This window comes from Stylophora pistillata, chromosome 6 (assembly GCF_964205215.1).
Source record: "Stylophora pistillata chromosome 6, jaStyPist1.2, whole genome shotgun sequence".
Taxonomy (NCBI): domain Eukaryota; kingdom Metazoa; phylum Cnidaria; class Anthozoa; order Scleractinia; family Pocilloporidae; genus Stylophora; species Stylophora pistillata.
In genome coordinates this window covers 34,538,381-34,555,390 of record NC_142524.1, presented here as the reverse complement: position 1 = coordinate 34,555,390, position 17,010 = coordinate 34,538,381, and the positions used below count along the sequence as shown (strand labels likewise).

The following is a 17,010-nucleotide window of genomic DNA, read 5'->3' as shown; positions in this document are numbered from 1 at the left end:
TCCTCTTTTACCGAGTGGCAATTTGTCCGCATGTACGAATATTGTGGTATTTTATGCTACACTAGTCACTTTCTCGTCGAATCTTCCCACTTATAAGCGGCTTTTAGTGTGTTATGTGTTACGAGCAATACGTCAGTTCTGTTTACTTCTGTGCTGAGCCCTCATTGGCTGATTACATTGCCCATATTTGTTTGGTATCCTGAATTGACCCCTAATGAGGTGTTCAGGCAAATATTGAAAATTTCTCCACATTTCTTTGATAAATTGTCAGCGCTTAAAATTCTTGAAAACAAAGAGAACCCCAGCAAAGCTAGAGATCATTTTGTTTTTCATTGATCGTCAGCCGCGGTTGTACCCAAGTAGATAAAACAAAACATTAAATGTGGGTTCCAATCTTTTCATTTTTATTTGAAGTCACGCTTACCCAATAGAAAAACATTTAATTTTCACAAGTCCTGTTCTTTAACTGAGTTAAACAAGTTTTACTTTGAATAATATTTCCACCAAACTATCGAGAGAACAGCCGCCCCACTGAGCAAAGAAGAACAAGCCAACAATGTGGGCACAGATGGTAGTAAGTACTTCTCCATAATTGAAAACTCTAGAAACTTGGATTCCAAATCCTGAAGGAAGAGACAAGTAATATTAACTAGAGTGATATGAATACTGATCAACAGGGCAGAGGAAAAACAAAACTCTTGCAGTGATCAAAATCAACCAATGTGCGAGACAGAATTTCGAAAGCTAAAAATGAAGTTCTTTCCCATGACAAAATTATCAAACATAATCGGCCTTGTAATTTCGGGTGCGAGTTTTGCCGGCTAAATATGAATCTTGTTGGCTTACCTCTAAATTGAGTCGTTTTTCAGTTTCCTTTTCTGTCGTCTTACCCAGTCTGCATAACACCTGAAATGGATTCAAGAACGCGTGAGCATACCTCAGACCAGCGGTGTGGCCGAACTCGATGGCTTTTGGTGTTGAGGTAACCAACTGTTTGAACGTTTCATTGTTTGTTTTCTGTGTCAGCAAAAGGGACCAAGCATTTCGAATCGAAATTTTGGCCTCTCTGTCCCTTCCTCCCCCTCCCCCCCAACTTCATTTCGTTGGACTACCCTGACCACCGTAGACTCCCGTGTCTCCAGAGAACACAACACAATGATCGCCATTCCGTAGAAGGCCGACCCGCTTCATCTGGAGTCCACTAGGTTACAGCAAAACAACACGGAAATGATGTAAGTATCCAAATTCGCTTTTCTTCATTTTTAACAAATCTTAGAAGCGGTTCAAGTAATTTGCCATACCGTTCGTCTGGAAAACTTTTAAGTTAAAATAACATAAAGCACTTTACCTCCACAGCAGCTCGTTCGCCCGACTCTATCGCTCCTTCCATGTAACCGGCCCAAAGTGTAGCTGTGATCGTTCCAGCGAAATGCACTCGACCAAAAGGCATCCTTAAAACTCTTAAAAACCAAAGAATCAAGACTTCGTGTGACAAAAAAAAATTGAAAAACACGGCCAAGGTGAATCACCCCTTTATTCTCTATCCTTTCTTTTAATTCAAACTCACAAAGCTCGAAACTCACCGTTTTCCTCGCGCTCCGCTCTCGGGTAACTGTTCGCATTTTGGAAATAGATAATGTCCGCAGACAAGTATCCAAGCAGATTTTCGCACCAAATGAAGGCTATTGTTTATGTATCCATCCTCTCTAGCCTCAGTTGTTGATATTAACTTGTGTTTCTACCCTTCCGAACGTTTAAAAGCCTATGTGCCGCGTAAAATAACAAGTAACTTACCTTCCGTAAGCTGTTAACACTCCAGGAGGGAAAGTTCCGACATAGCAGCCTCCAGAAAACTCATCTGCCATCCAGTTCTTCTCGAGATATAACACTGGCTGAAAGGAAAACGCTGTGTGGTTGGTAAAATTGAAACTGCTTCTGCGTTTCGTTACACTTAACAAGCCAAGACAAGAGACGACATGACGAAAGATAATAATGTGCAAGTTACCTCCAGTGCTTCACGGGTGTCATATATTCTGGCATACTGCTCACAAACTCGTTTCTGTCTAAGTAAAGCGACAAAGTCGGTAATAAAGTAATTACGTAACTAAAATAATCCAGAAAACTCGCGCCAGCCTCTCGACCAATCAAATGCAAAACAAAAACCAAGCGCAACTCGGAAATTCGTGTTTTCCCGCGCTTTGGTAAGTGTGTTAGCTTTCCCTTCAATTTCTGATTGACTCGCATTGTGATGTTTTCTTTCGTCTGATTAGCCGTTGTGGCTACACTTAAACGACATGCGCTCGATGAAAGTAGTTTAAAAATAAACTTGTTTCAACAAACTAAACAAATGACTTCCTCACTGAATATCGCTTTCATGAGACGATTAGGACAAATACAAGTACAGTCGGACCTGTATTCAGCGGTCACCCACGAGCAATGGCCGCTTCATACAGGTTGACCGTTAAAAACAGGTTCCACAGAATAATGATATTACATGTATAAAAAAAAAAAAAAACATATAAAACGCCATTTTATGCCATGATTGCCCCTTAATGTACAAAAACTCGATCAAAAAACAGCACTAACATTGATTTTGGTAGATAATAATGGATCCAATTTTACCTAAAAATTACAGTGATTAAGGGGTAAGAAATTCGGGACTTTGAAAACCGACCGCTTAATACAAAGTGTCCGCTTAATACGGTACCGCTTAAAGAAGGTTCGACTGTAGTAAGCTCATTATCAGAGTTGGAACATTATCTTTTAGTGATTATTTAAACACAATTGTCTACAAGTTAAGATATAAGGCATTTAACCTTTCTTGTTTGGTTATAGTGGTTGTCTCGCGCGCTTTATCCGCCAGTATAAACCTGGAAAAAAAATTAAAGAAAAATAAAATACCACCAAATACCATAACCGCATCCCGGTTAGCTCAATGCATAGAGCACTGGACTGTTGTGCGGGAGGTCGAGGGTTCGAGCCCCGGCAGGACCAACACTCAAGGTCTTAAAATAATCGAGAAGAATATGCTACCTTTCTATAACATCAAGAAATAGTGAAATATTCTAGTCTTCTCGGATAGCGACGAACAAATGGAGGTTCCGTCTCCTGCAGGGTTAGGGCTTAGGAGACGTTAATTTCCCACGCACGAGATTACTGTGTGATGGATATCCTCCCCTGAGGCGGGATGGGTGGGTTAATTGGAATGTATTTAGTACGAGTCGCTGGCTCATTGTACATCTCGAATCGAAATAAATTAATCTACTCTAATCTACCATTCAACTTTAGAGAAAGGCAGCAAGGCGTGAGAAAACCGCTAGGAAGGGATTTGAGGGACTGAAATGAGAGTTATCTAACTTGAAATTTATTTCTGGTGCTACCATGCATGCAACCCCTGTATCACGTGACGAGTGAAGTGTCCACTCGCTGTCTAATCTAAGAACGATTATCATTGGTCAGGACTGACCAGCATAACCCTTTGACCTCCAGAAGTGACTAGCATCTAATTTCTCCTTACAATATCACCCCCAAATAACACATTAAGGTCATGAGAATAGAAGAAATGATGACCAACTAAAGAAGCTATTGATTGTTAAACAAATTCTCCTTGTCAGCACCTTAGGAAATGTATAGAGAACAGTATAGAGAATATGCATGCTGATGTTGGGGTGTAAAGGGTTTGCCGAATAGTTCCATCATTGAAAAAGTGAGAACGATATGACAAGCTCAGTCAATTCCTAAAGTGAATCCCTAAGTGACTGGGACGAACTTTCGTAAAATCAAGGAAAATTCTCCTGACCGAAAATGTCTCTTCAGTATTAAACTGAGCGGTGTGGTTGATCAGCTCTGACTCGTGGTAGCCGCCATAAGATAATTGCTTACCCCATAATGGCCGGGTGACTGTTATCTGGTTTAGTATCATCGTAACCTTCTTCAACTGGGCCTTCATCCGAATTAAAATAACCAGCTAGACCTAATGAAGAACAAGGATTGTTGAACTTTTCAAAAATGGCCAAACGATACTGTCAAAGGGAAGCCTTTGTTAGAAGTAGAAAACTAAACTAGACTATTTCATGTAGTGAAAAGAACCAGGACATAATATTGGTTGGATGATTTTCGAGCTTTGGGATTACTAATGACAAGGTTGTTGGAAAAAAGGCCATCAGGAAGAAATCGTTATAGGTAAATAGCGAGGTACATCAGTTCTTGGCCCATTACATCAGTAAACAAATTAATTTTTCGTTGTAGCAAAGCAGTGTTTCTTCACAAAAACTCCCAATGCAAAATAAACGGACAAATATGTTACCTTTTTCTCTCCAAAATGGCCGATCATAAAAGGTGACTGTCTTGATAATGGATCCCATAGGAATTCTTTGGATTGCCTAAAAAATTCAGAAATGTAAACCTTACAGGGGGGGGGAGGCACTCAAATTACAAATATATCGTATCTGTCGGTCACTTTCAATAATTCTAGGTTTTAGTCCAAACCTGATTTTTTAGAGGTGGAAGAGGAGGATTGAAGCTGATCTTTCTGAGCAAAGCTGGAGGAATTGAGCTGATAACAAATGACGCCTGAAAAAAAAAAAAAAAAAAAAAAACAACAGCAACAGAAACGATCAGAAAAGTTATCATTCTTGTTATAGAATCTGTTAGTTCTACCTCTGACCAGATTTTCCTTGAGTTAGTAGGCTGTGCACCAAGTCAAAGACATCACATGATGTTTGGATCCAAGCTACCAAAGTAACTCAATAATTACTTAGAAATAACTGCCGTGGTTCAATGGACGGTGATCTGGGCTCTAGGTTGAAAGGCCTGGATCCAAGACTTGGCTGTATCAAAGTGTTGTGTTCCTGGACAAGAGATTCTATTCTCACAGTGCCCCTCTCCACCCACTAGTATAAATGAGTACCAGAAAACTATGAGGGAACTGGACAAAATGTTTGGGGGTAGGGGAGGGGGAAGACAACTTGCAACAGAGTGGCATACTTATCCAAGGGGAGTAACACTCTTCACACTACAGAAACTGGGATGTCCTTTACTGCTCTGGCCATAGGGCTCTAGAGTACCCTTTCTCTTGTCCAGTAATGTAAAGTATGTTCTCACGCCCATTCAAATTCCATGCTAAGTTGCATTTTATTTTACCTTGTTATTGCTGAGGAACATTTTAAATGTGAACAATCTTTAATCAAGCAATGATTGGATTGTGTACTTCTAGTCAGTGTACTTACCTTATATTCTGTTCCATCTGCACATTTCACTTTAATATAATCACCACACTCTTCAAGATGCACCACACAGCTGTTTAGTTTTACTCTATCTGATGAAACCAAATCAAACCCTCTGATGGAGATGATCAGCAAGTACTGAACTTCAGTTTATGTAACATAAAATGACTACCCAATAAATTTCGTGGTTGAAGTTCCGACTTAAAACACAGCTACCTATAAGTTACAGACAGATCACCAACAGATTAATGATTGTTGGCCATTATGTCACCAACAGGCCTACTTAAAACTGTTGGCTGACAGTTAGCCAACTGTCAGTCAACAGGTTCTTTTCAGGGAGTTGTTCTTTACAATTACACTGTAGGCATGTTATAATTTTCATCAATGAAATATTACCCAGCCCTTCATTGTGCTCTCCATCAGTTCTGATTGGCTTTTTAAAAGGAGCAAGATGGGCCTATCTATTCCCCAAGGAATTCCTCAGTTTAATCCCACAAATAAAAGTTGCTTGAAGCCATTTTTTATCCACTAACATTGAAAAGTGAATATGTCTATTTTATATATTTTCTTTTTGCATTTTTACAGAATGGAATGAAGTCGAAGTTTTATATATTAAAGCACTTAAAAAAATTTCTCAGGTCTAGCTCTTTTTTTTTTTCCTTCACACTTTGGAAACAAATATTTGGTGAACAAATAAAGATCTTGAAAACAAAAATTACTTCTCACCACCAAGATGTTCAGCCATTTTCACACTTATAGTCTGAGAACCTCCACAAAATTTCATTTCCTAGTTTCCGGAAAAAAAAAAAAAAAGCTTTTGAATAACACAAAAATCACAGCAATACCATAATCTGTGATTAATAACATTCCAAAGAGTAATCAAAAGCAAAGTTCAGAGCTTTTAGTGACTGGCATCACTGCAGAGTAACTTCTCCTGATTGACAGTATCCTGTATATGACTTTATTATCCAAATGTGCTTCGTAGAATACAAATAACGCGCGAGACGAGTACAAATATCCCGCAATATTTGTACTCCAGAAATATCTGCAAAATTCACCCGCTCTGAAATAACAATTTGGCATCTGGGATAATAAATTCTTACTAGACATTTTGTTGTGTAGTATCACTCAGTATTATTACTCGTTGTTTGTATTTTGACTCACCCTTTGGGCTCGTCAAAATACAGTTGCACAACTCATAAAAATACTCAGCGATACTACACAACAAAATGTCCAATAGAATATATGTACTAAAGCTGTTTATCTTCTTTCTTGATTCAATACCTGTTTGATTTAACAGTGATAAGACAAGTGAACAAACCTGGCCCCCTCCTGCTTCAAATTCAATGTTTCGCTTTGTCCCTATACAGAGAAATATAAGCATCCTTACTCAAATTGATAATTTTACAAATCTTTTCAATAATAAACAGCTTGCATGATCATTTCTTGAGTCATCACTTAAAACAATAAATGCACTTATCACTCACAAGACTGAACCATGAAGAGCACAATGTAAGTTTAGATTATACTTGGACATTCAAATAAATTAAAAGGAAAAAACATTGCAAAACCTTACCATAATCTTTCTTAACAACTCTAATTATGCAGCCTGTAATAAGAGATTCTATTTTGAATTCCTATTTTCTGCACCATTTTCATAGAAAAAGAAAACTGGTATGAATAAGTTGGCTGTTGACTGCTGGAAAGTTGCAAAATTTTGGAATATCCAAGGCATGCTCAGCAGAAAGCCTTCTCAAATTCTATGCTTACTGTACATTTAAGGTCAATTAAAACAAACCATCCAAAGCATAACTGAATCTAAAATATACCTCCTCCAGAATGCAGATACCACAGGAAAAACAACAGAGAGATATCATGTGGCTCTGAAGTGAGAATTCCTTGCACATATGCAGTGGCTGCAGCCTTTGCATACCTGTGAGTAGTAAGCAAAAGTATTTACTCAGTTAATATAAGGACAAAATTTTACAACAGAGTGTTTGTGAAGCATCAGATGTCAGAGAATTTTCCTCAAGCCTTTTACACCTAGTTCTCTGCCTAAATTTCAACAGCTTCAACTAGTTTTTCGATCTGACCTTGAGAGTATTTTCCTGTCACCTTTCATTGTTCTTCATCTCAATAAGTACCACATCCATCAGCAAATACTGCGCAATTAACAGCACAATTTTAAGATCATAACTTTGGACTACACTAAAGACATGTTTACCAGTTCATATTCCTATCTTAAAAATTATTAATTCTTGAAAAACAGAACAAAAAATTCTATGGTTCACTGTGCCTGTATCCAATATGTTATAGCTAGTACCTTAAAAGTATAAATTAAAGCAAAAATATCATGTGTTTATATTTAGCTTTAATACCAGTAAAATCATGGTATAACCTTTACTCCTTAGGTCTCAGAAGTGATTAACATGTAAATTCTCCTTATAATATCTATACATCATCATCATCATTATCATCACCATTTATATTTAGTAATGCAGGTTACAAAAGATTATTGGCAGCCTGTGAGGCTGATGTGGACCCACAATTAACTAACAAAATGTGAAGTAATAAACAAAATAATTTATACAAAAATTACCCTGTGATATTTTTAAATATTTAAAAATATAAAACTGACCATAATTACATTAAAAGTAACTTCAGTATCAAATCAATAAAATGAAGTCATAGACTGATAAAATTTCAAGCTGATCTATAAACTTAGGTACAATATAACAATACTTAAAAATATACAAAATCTTGGTCTTTCATTGCTATCATCTAGCAAACATGTAACGAGCATATTATATATTAAAAAACTTATGACAGAGGTAGAAGTTATTATCTTGATAATACCAAATTTTTGTAACTAATTTACAAGGAAATGTGTAGCAGCTGAAGGAGAGAATTAACGATCAGATCTTGAATATTAAAGCAATCTTCACAGTAACAAACTCTACTTGAGCAGTAGTCAAAATAAGGCTTAGAAAAAAATTCAACCCTACAGGATTTGAACCCATGACCTCTGCGATACAAATGCAGTGCTATAGCAACTAAGCTAACACTCTAACAGGGAGCTGGTTGTGTTAGTTAGCTGGTTTGGTATAAACCCATGAATTGATGAATAAGTGACTTTGAATATATGAAAATCAGATCTTGGGGATTGAGGGGTTAAGGGAAGTATCACAAGATGCGTGTCAGTATTAGGCTTGATTTCCGCCGCACTCTGGAGTCCGGTCTTTTTCGTTCCTCCTCCTGGGTTTGGGGAGGAGCTCTGGTTCCTAAACAACAGGTGGTAATTGAGCCTATGTGTCTATGAGCTGGTGTTTCTTTACAATGATATAGCAATTAGTACTGGTAATTAATTTATTTATCAATAGGATTTTCTTGGTTCTTGTTTCTTCTTTACATCCAAACAAGGAGCCTATTTATAACTTCTTGTACAAGGTGTGAACAGAGTTATTTTTTATTGTTCTACCTTGTCCAACACTTTTGATCAATCAACTGCTTGACTGTCATCTTATCCCATTCTAAAGCACAAGGAGCATTCCAAGGGTCCTCTAAAGGAACCTGTTTGGCCATTTTGTCCAGGAGCTGCCAGAAGTTGTTAACATCTAAGGCACCTAATATGGACCCCATGGAAGGAAGGGCTCCTTGCTTGGTAATTCTTTTGCCCTGAAATTGGTCAACAGCATCATTATTAAATAATAATTATATAGTAAAAATGCTCCACCCCCTATTCTTGTTAAAAAAAATGTGGAAAACAAATTAAAAAGAGAGATTCAAAGGGGATTGTTTATGAGATAGTAAAGTTTGAACTACGTCCAGGCTTTGAACATCAAATGTACATCTTATTTACCAAGTAATGTTCCACAGATTGTCCCTGACTGTAAATTTGATATGTCTCTATTCCTAGTTCCTGGGCAAGTCTCAGCAGTCTGGTCTGAGTTTCACATACATAGGCTCCACCCAAATCACAATAACCAAAACCGGGGTCCTGAAATTAAAAGATTAAGAGTGCCTCTACTAAAAGCAGGACTTTTCTGTTATGAAAATAGAATAATGCATTTATCCGCATTGGTAATTTTAGTGCTATTCTAATCACTGAGTCATACAGTCAAGTGTAAGAAAACTTAATTACATGGGAGCTCCCTTCCACGGTGTAAAAACAACAAATTCCCTTGGAAAGAGGATACTGGCATAATGAATAGACCTGAGGCCTGTAAAACTCTCTCTAAATTTCAATCCCCCCTTAAACCCTAACATCAGTATACATTATAATTTTCTTTACTTTCCTCTACACATCTCCCAAAGTGCTGACAAGGCGAAGAATTTGTTTAACAATCAAGAATGTCTTTTAATTAAGTCAATGATCATTTATTTTGTTCTAATGACCTTAATGTGTGATTCAAGAGTGGTATTGTAAGGAGAAATTAGATGTTAGTCACTATTAGGAGTCCATAGATGAAGCAGAATAGTTGCTCCGAAAGCCACCATCCATATCTCAAAAGCTAAGGGATCTTTTTCCAATCTTAAAGGATCAGCTATCTCTATAGGTTCAGTCATATCTAGAGTAGAGAGACAGAATAACCCATATTCAAAAGGAAAAAGCTGGAGCAAAGGCAGTCAGTGGTGGTGGGAGCTTCTTCAAGGGGTTTGGAGGAATGTTTCCAAATAAATGATATTTAAGTTTTCCTAAAAAAGGTGCTCCTTTTTAATTCTCCCATGAAGGGTCTTTTAGGATGAAGTAGAGATTTCAGTTATCCCTACACAAAAGCAATTACACTAAGAATATCAATTTTAAATTAGTAAGCTCTAGCACATGTGATAAGATAGCAAATATAGGGCTTTTGGCAATAATAGTGAGTGAAAAAGTGCACCAGAGTCTGTCTCATATTTTCCCTTCTCTGCTCCTCTGTTTTTACCTGCCCAATTTCATGGCAGGAAAAAAAACTTAAAACAAAGCTAGTTATATATTACTGAAAGTGTAAATAGCCTGCACAGAGCAGAGAGAACCAGGTATCCACAACCTCTGTCAATTCCTGTTAATACTGTTCACCGTATGTCACATGAATTACACAGAAAAGTAAACAGCAACAGCATTAAGTCTAGGTACAAGGGGTGCTCTTCCAGGTGGGGGACATGCAACCTTTTAAGTGTACTAAGTTTTAAAACCTCTCCTGAATAAATGGGCCAAAATTAAAATACAGTAAATTAAATGACAGGACCCTCAGGCTTTTGGAAAGAAAGTGTGAGGTGCAGGTATTAATTATTTAATTTAGAACATAAGTTCGTGATTCAGTTAATGTGGGGGAGACAAAGAAGTATGGTGGACTTCAGAGTATGACTGCTATGCTCAAATCCAGTGGCCAGTTCCTTTGTGCGTGAAAATTAAGCTTAATACAGTACTCAATACCTCCCCCCACCCAAGCAAGATTAAAAAAAAAAATGGAAAATGCAAAGCAGTGAAAGATTAGACGGGCCAGGAAGCATAGGGTGTCATCCGCAATTGACTACTTCCTCATCCAAGAACAAGATGTTTGGAAGAAGTGAGCTTCCTAGAGTTGCAGCGGCTTCTGATGTTGTTATAGACGACGGCTGAGCCGTAAGGCGAAACCCAATCACAAGATTTTGATTGTAGGCCAGACAGACGGTTATAAGAGGTCTTAATTACAATCAGCGGCAGACCACTGGAAACCAGCCATTATTTATTTTATGTGGTTCAAAGGGGGAATAAGGTATGAAGAGGGAGGCACAGTGCCGATGAATCAACATGGAATGTACGGAAGGATAAAGCTGACGAAATGCGTCAACCATTTCGCCCACGAAAAAAAATGGGGGAAAGTATCATTTTTTAATCTCACCGCTATAGTAAAAGTGCGCCCGCCAACGCGGTCTCTTGCTTCGAGAACAACAACCTCGACACCATACTCCTCGTGAAGAACCCGGGCAGCGAACAAACCTGGGAATTACGAGCGGTGTGAATACAACAATTCACATCAAATGGAAATTTATAAAAATATACATTAAGTACCACTTAATCCTGCCCCGATTACTGCAACTTCCACAAAGTTACTTCCATCCTTATCCTCCATTTCGATTCTGCCGACTTGGTTTGCCAATGGTTTCCAGGGCCCACTCAGACAAATTCCTGTTGGCTGCCTCGTTGGGTTTGTTAGTCCAGCGGGTGAACCAAGAGCAAATTTTTTTTTTTTTTTTTTTTTTAAAGAATGTATATTTTTATTCCTTCTTTCCACGCACCCTCAGGACATGGAACAAACTTCCGAAAGATATTTTTGAAAGCATCTATTTAGAGATTTTTAAAACTGAGATTTCCAAGTATTTTAACGAGAAACTTTAAACTGGTAGATATTATTTCTATTGTTGTTATTTTATACTTTGTGTATTTTTAACGTTGGTGTGATGTCTAACGACTTTACCGACGTATTTTAATGTAGACGTAGATGTAGATTTAATTGTTTTACTGTTTCTGAGGAGACTGGTTTTGTTTTGAAATAAATATTTCTACATATTTTATTGTATACTTAAGGCATTCAATAACCATGACGTCTTTAATTTCTTTTTTCGTGGATACTCGAGTTAAGAATACTAGGCTCGATTTTCGCCGCTCTCACGGGGAGGACAGGGGGCTCCAGTTCCCGAACAGCGACTGGTAATCGAGCCCAGAACAATACCGGCACTGAACTGTACCCCCACTGCCTCCGGAAATTGCTGTTATCTCTCTAATAACGTCTCAAATTACAAATCTAAGGGATGTCACGTTCTAAACACCCAAGCCGATTGCTGCGATTAAGTGATTATATCAGACAACCCAGTTATGTTGTCGAAAGGCTCACTGCTGTCTGGCGCTGTTCTTTGCGCTATATCCCTGATTCTAAGCCAAAAGAAAGCACTGAGCCATCCCCAATGCTTGGATTTTAGGGCGCCCTTTAAAGTAGCAGAACAACTTTCTTTCTGCCCGCAAAACTACTCAGAATATGGCTGTTGCACTGTAGGCCGCGATCGAGGGATTTTGAACGACTACAGAAGATTGGCGACCCGATTTTCACTGGATAACAAGCCGAAATGCGCTAACTTGGTAAAAACAGTGCTTTGTCTCGAGTGTCATCAATATGCAGCGCATATTTTTGAGGCAGAAGGCAATGAGAAGTTCGATTCGACAACTGCAGCCCCAGGATTGTGCTCTAATATCTGCAGGACTTTTTACCAAGAGTGTAATGACGTAGCGACATATTTAGTGTCAACCGGGAGATGGAAACTTCGATCTACGCCTGGAAGTTCTTTACCGTTAACCGAGAAATCGTTCTGCAACGGACTACTGCTGTCAGATGCAGACTACTGCTACCCACATGTACAGACAGGGGATCGAGAAATTCTCTCTAAAAAATACAACTTCCAATCTAACCGAAACTGTTTGTGTGTCGAGGAGGTCGCGCGCGGTTTACGCAATCCTCTGGCTGCGGTGCACGCAAATGACGAGTCTGGAAGACTTTTTATCGCCGAACAGCCAGGCCTAATACGCATCATATCACCTGAGGGAAAATTGCTCCAGCAGCCATTTTTAGACATCACTGACAGAGTATTATCATCAGGTTCGTACGGCGACGAGCGCGGATTTCTAAGCATTGTTTTCCATCCAGCGTTTAGACATACTAACAGGTTCTTTGTGTATTACTCAACTCGAATGAGTAGAAAATCTAGGAACAGGAAAAACTCCAAAGCTCCTTTTAGAGCGTTTGATCATAGAACAGTTTTGAGTGAATTTAGGGCTTCGGTTTACAATCGTAATAGAGCACTTCGAAGGTCAGAGAAAGTCATAATGGAGATCAAACAACCAGCTGATAATCACAATGGGGGTACGCTGTTTTTTGGGTCTGATGGTTTACTTTATTTGACGATTGGAGATGGCGGGCAAGCTGGAGATCCCTTTGGAAAGATTGGAAATGGTTTAAACAGGTTAGTTTGATTTTAAAACAAAACAGCGCAGCAATTTTTTTTTCCTCTCTTGATGTTCGCTTTACACTCTATTGTCACGTCTCTCAAAACACATCGCATCACAGGAAGACCAAGCCCGAAACATAGTGCAACTACGCTCATATACTGTCTTTTGAGAGACAATATTTGCACAGGGAAAAGTGCTTCATGTAAAGACAAAAGCATTGTCCGCAATTTAGCCATAAGTAATTAAATAATTTACCTCGCGCTAGAGGTGCGGCGTAATCCCGGGGGCTTAGCAGCCATATAGTATAGGCGATCTGTCGTCACACTGATATAATTCAGCCTCATTTACGTATTTCTATATCCATGCGGGTCTCCGGGAACATTTTAATCCTGGTCTACCTCTAAATTAAGGGTGGGATACCATGTGTTCAAATGAAGGGAACATGGAGGGGGGGAGGGGAGATTTACGAGGGTCCAGTACACGTCGTCACATACCTCTTTTTAAACTTTCAGTTACATGTTGTCCATATTTTACTATGGATCATTGACAAAGTCTTCGATTTTGTTTTTCATTCTTTAGATCGACTCTCTTGGGAAGTATCATCCGAATTGATGTAGATGCACGGCGAGATGGCTACAAAATTCCCTGGGATAACCCGTTCATAGGAATCCGAGGGGTTCGCCCAGAGATTTACGCTTATGGAACTCGTAACATGTGGCGTTGTTCGGTGGACAGAGGAGACCGGAAGACAGCAGAAGGAAAAGGAAGAATATTCTGCGGAGATGTGGGTCAGAATAAATACGAGGAAATTGATATCATTTCAAAAGGAGGGAATTATGGATGGCGAGGTTTTGAGGGATTTGAATGCTACGACAAAAACCTTTGCAGTTCGTCTTTAGTAAGTAAGTACCAACATTGCGTGTTACTTAGCAGTTTTCCATTTCACTACTATCCCAAACTTAACATGGATCAGAAAACTTTGCGATATATCGAGTGATATGGAGAACGGCTCTACTTCAGCTGGTAACATTTTTTTCATGATATTTTCAGACGGTAGTATTCCACCTATATTCGCCTACAACCACTCTGTGGGCAAATCCATTGTTGGTGGCTATGTATATCGAGGCTGCAAAAACCCGGATCTAAGTGGCAAGTACATATTTGGAGACACTGTAACCTCGTAAGTTGTCAGGATGGAAAGATATACATTACTTTTAAAAGACTTAAGTTAGTTTACTTGATTTAAACGTTTTGGCGCTGTACATTCATGTTTGGGAATTTTAATGCTAACCAAAAATCAGTATAAATGTACCAGCATTCTTTCACAAATGCTGCAGTCTTACTGAGTCTTACTGGCTTTACTTCTTGCCATCTAATCCATGATAAGAGGTTAAGGGAAAGTAATTTGTACTTTTTGAAGTGTCCAGAAGTATGTGTTAAATAACAACATCGTTTTCAACATCATTTATGCATTTATTCTGTGCATATAAGTAGACACAATTGGAATTTCGGAGAGTAGCAATATTTCTCCATCCAAGAATCTACTATTCCAGAAACTACTCCTTGGTCTAGTCCATCCTATAAAATTTATACGACGATTTATACACGACGCGACAGAACCGTGGTTTTATCAATTTTATAAACCGGCGCCAAATTTGATAATCGATTCGCAGATAAGGCGGTAGGATGTATATTGCAAACTAAAATCAAAATTCTAAAAAGTGACATTAAAATGAAATAATAAATCCCATATTCTATGGTTTAACATGTAATACGCACTGACATTTCTGCACAAAATATCTACGCGTATCATATGTTAAGCCATCGAATAAGGTATTGACATCAGTAAGATTTATTTTTCGTTGCTCCTCTTTTACTTACAGCCGTTTTTTCGCGCTGACGGAGGACAAGTCTACAGGGACATGGAAAGATGAGGAACTTTGCTTTGGGGATGACAAATATTGCACTGATAATCTCAGCGGAGAATTTGAGCGGTTTATTTTATCATTTGGCGAGGACGAGCATGGTAAACGTGTTACCTTTTTTTTCAGTAAAATCAGCCGAGGGTTTTTACACCAATAGTAACCTTGGTTGCTTGGCTCTTTAAAATCCTTTAATCGACTCGAAATTTATAATAATAGCTCTGGTCGCGCGACTAGATGGATAGAAAAAGTGATGTTTTCCTTGAAATATAAACTACGCACATAACATTTTCTCGTGATTTTGCATTTGTTTTTCACATTAATTGTATTTAAAGCTGTACACTCAAACTGCTGATTTCCACAAGGAAATCATAATCATCTTCCGCACAGGTAGGGCGTGGGAGGCGAGGGAAAACTATTCTAAACTAGTACTCTCTTTTCAATTTTTGAATTTTACTTCTCGTTTGCAATTACTACAAGCGAGTAGGTGTACACAGCGCCAAGATATGCTCGAACACAACCCTGGACTGAAATCTTTGTGTTTAGCTATTTGGGAGCTGTTTATCCTCAGACGCATGTATTCTAGTCGAATCAATTGTCTAACCATTTCGCAGGGTTAACCTGTAGTAAACTGACATTTCATCTTTAGTACTAACATACAGAACAACGCAATGAGGTGACTGGATGCTCCGTTTTCTTTTAAGGACTGATCCTGCAAGATTGTAACATAATTTTTTTTCCCTTCAGGCGAACTTTACTTCCTCTCGACGAGCCGTCCAAGCAGCAAAAATAAGGAAGGCAAAGTTTATCGTATAATTGATCCTGGAAGGTAAGTCTTACACCATGTCACGGTGTTTCGAAGCATTAAGCCATTTTTGTTCAATTTTTTTTCTTTTGACATTACATCCAATCATTACTACTTTTTGATTTCATGTTTCAATGTCGTACATTTCTGGTTGTAATGATATTATTCTACTAATTTTCAAAATATCTTGACGGCTGCTGTTTCACAATTTATGCAACTTCGTGTTTTTTCTACTTTGTCAGCGAACGGCGAACGACGCGAGCAAGTAAGGAGCTGCGCGTTTTTTATGGGCGCCTTTGCAACTTATACTCACATCGCCGTGCTCAGCTGTTTAAGAACATGTTTTCTTACAAAAAGCGCATGCAAAATCGAACAGAACAATTCCTGATGGCTTTATGACTAATGGTAGTTGTAGCGTTGTAAGCACAGGCAAGTCCCATCTCAGCGGGTCCGGAGTCTTAAATCCTCAAATGTGATTGTATAACCGCGTGCTCGTAACTGGTCGAGCTTTTTCCTAAACGGACCTCGTTCCAGATTTTTTTCAGCACCGGAAATGGGAATATGAAAAAAAAAAATGTTTTTTATCGTCCTTCATCGGTCCTTATGGGATAAAAAAAACTGCCTCCTTAGTCTTGAATACGTCAGCTTAGGGCTGTACTCAAGACCTCGGGCACAGTCTTTTTCCCATACGGACCTCCTGCCTGGTTAATAACATAAAGGTATTTACATTGCAGGAGAGGTGATCCGGCAGACTGCTCCAATAGTCGTCCCTCCGCATCAAGCTGCAAGGATCACCGTCGCAGCAAGCATTTCTGTGAATATTACAAATCTCGTAATAAGTGCAATGTATACAAACGTTATTTCAGGAAAAAGTGCAAGAAAACGTGCGGATTTTGTTAATATATATCATATGCAAATATTTTAAAGGCGCCTATTCCTACTCCTTTGTCTGTTCAAAAAATCCCGATAGAGGGTTTATTACTGACAAGAAGTTAGGTTGTGATTATTTTTCGCCGTTAATAAGCGATGAATTGTTCATCACAGGTTAATTGCAATTAAAGTCAAATTTTGCTTCGTATCCAAGTGATTTATTTG

General features: G+C 38.6%; 2 protein-coding genes across 2 annotated transcripts; one reads left to right on the top strand and one right to left on the bottom strand.

Annotated features, from left to right (window-relative positions):
- Window positions 1-381: 381 nt before the first annotated feature.
- LOC111319669 (amine oxidase [flavin-containing] B) lies at window positions 382-11,379 on the bottom strand. Its single transcript, XM_088725983.1, has 17 exons — window positions 11,260-11,379; window positions 11,090-11,187; window positions 9,085-9,222; window positions 8,704-8,900; window positions 7,055-7,158; window positions 6,547-6,587; window positions 5,952-6,012; window positions 5,229-5,317; window positions 4,489-4,572; window positions 4,307-4,382; window positions 3,883-3,973; window positions 2,817-2,870; window positions 2,006-2,063; window positions 1,795-1,892; window positions 1,349-1,460; window positions 847-906; window positions 382-623 (listed from the first exon to the last, which is right to left on the bottom strand). The coding sequence occupies exons 1-17, from the start codon at window positions 11,318-11,320 to the stop codon at window positions 483-485; spliced, it is 1,563 nt and encodes a 520-aa protein (XP_088582109.1). The 5' UTR covers window positions 11,321-11,379; the 3' UTR covers window positions 382-482.
- Window positions 11,380-12,009: 630 nt separating this feature from the next.
- On the top strand, window positions 12,010-16,993 carry LOC111319700 (HHIP-like protein 2). The gene is made up of 6 exons (XM_022922445.2): window positions 12,010-13,202; window positions 13,768-14,090; window positions 14,239-14,368; window positions 15,072-15,214; window positions 15,858-15,939; window positions 16,650-16,993. Exons 1-6 carry the CDS (start codon window positions 12,064-12,066, stop codon window positions 16,813-16,815), a joined length of 1,983 nt encoding a protein of 660 aa, XP_022778180.2. The 5' UTR covers window positions 12,010-12,063; the 3' UTR covers window positions 16,816-16,993.
- Window positions 16,994-17,010: the final 17 nt, after the last annotated feature.

Coding starts and splice junctions, on each gene's coding strand:
- LOC111319669 (XM_088725983.1), bottom strand. CDS start 11,320: ATGGAGGATAAGGATGGAAGTAACTTTGTGGAAGTTGCAGTAATCGGG. Junction 9,223..11,089: donor GGCGCACTTTTACTATAGCG/GTGAGATTAAAA, acceptor TTTTAATTTCAG/GACCCCGGTTTTGGTTATTG. Junction 3,974..4,306: donor GCCATTTTGGAGAGAAAAAG/GTAACATATTTG, acceptor GTTCTTCATTAG/GTCTAGCTGGTTATTTTAAT.
- LOC111319700 (XM_022922445.2), top strand. CDS start 12,064: ATGTTGTCGAAAGGCTCACTGCTGTCTGGCGCTGTTCTTTGCGCTATA. Junction 13,203..13,767: donor ATTGGAAATGGTTTAAACAG/GTTAGTTTGATT, acceptor TTCATTCTTTAG/ATCGACTCTCTTGGGAAGTA. Junction 14,369..15,071: donor TTTGGAGACACTGTAACCTC/GTAAGTTGTCAG, acceptor TTTTACTTACAG/CCGTTTTTTCGCGCTGACGG.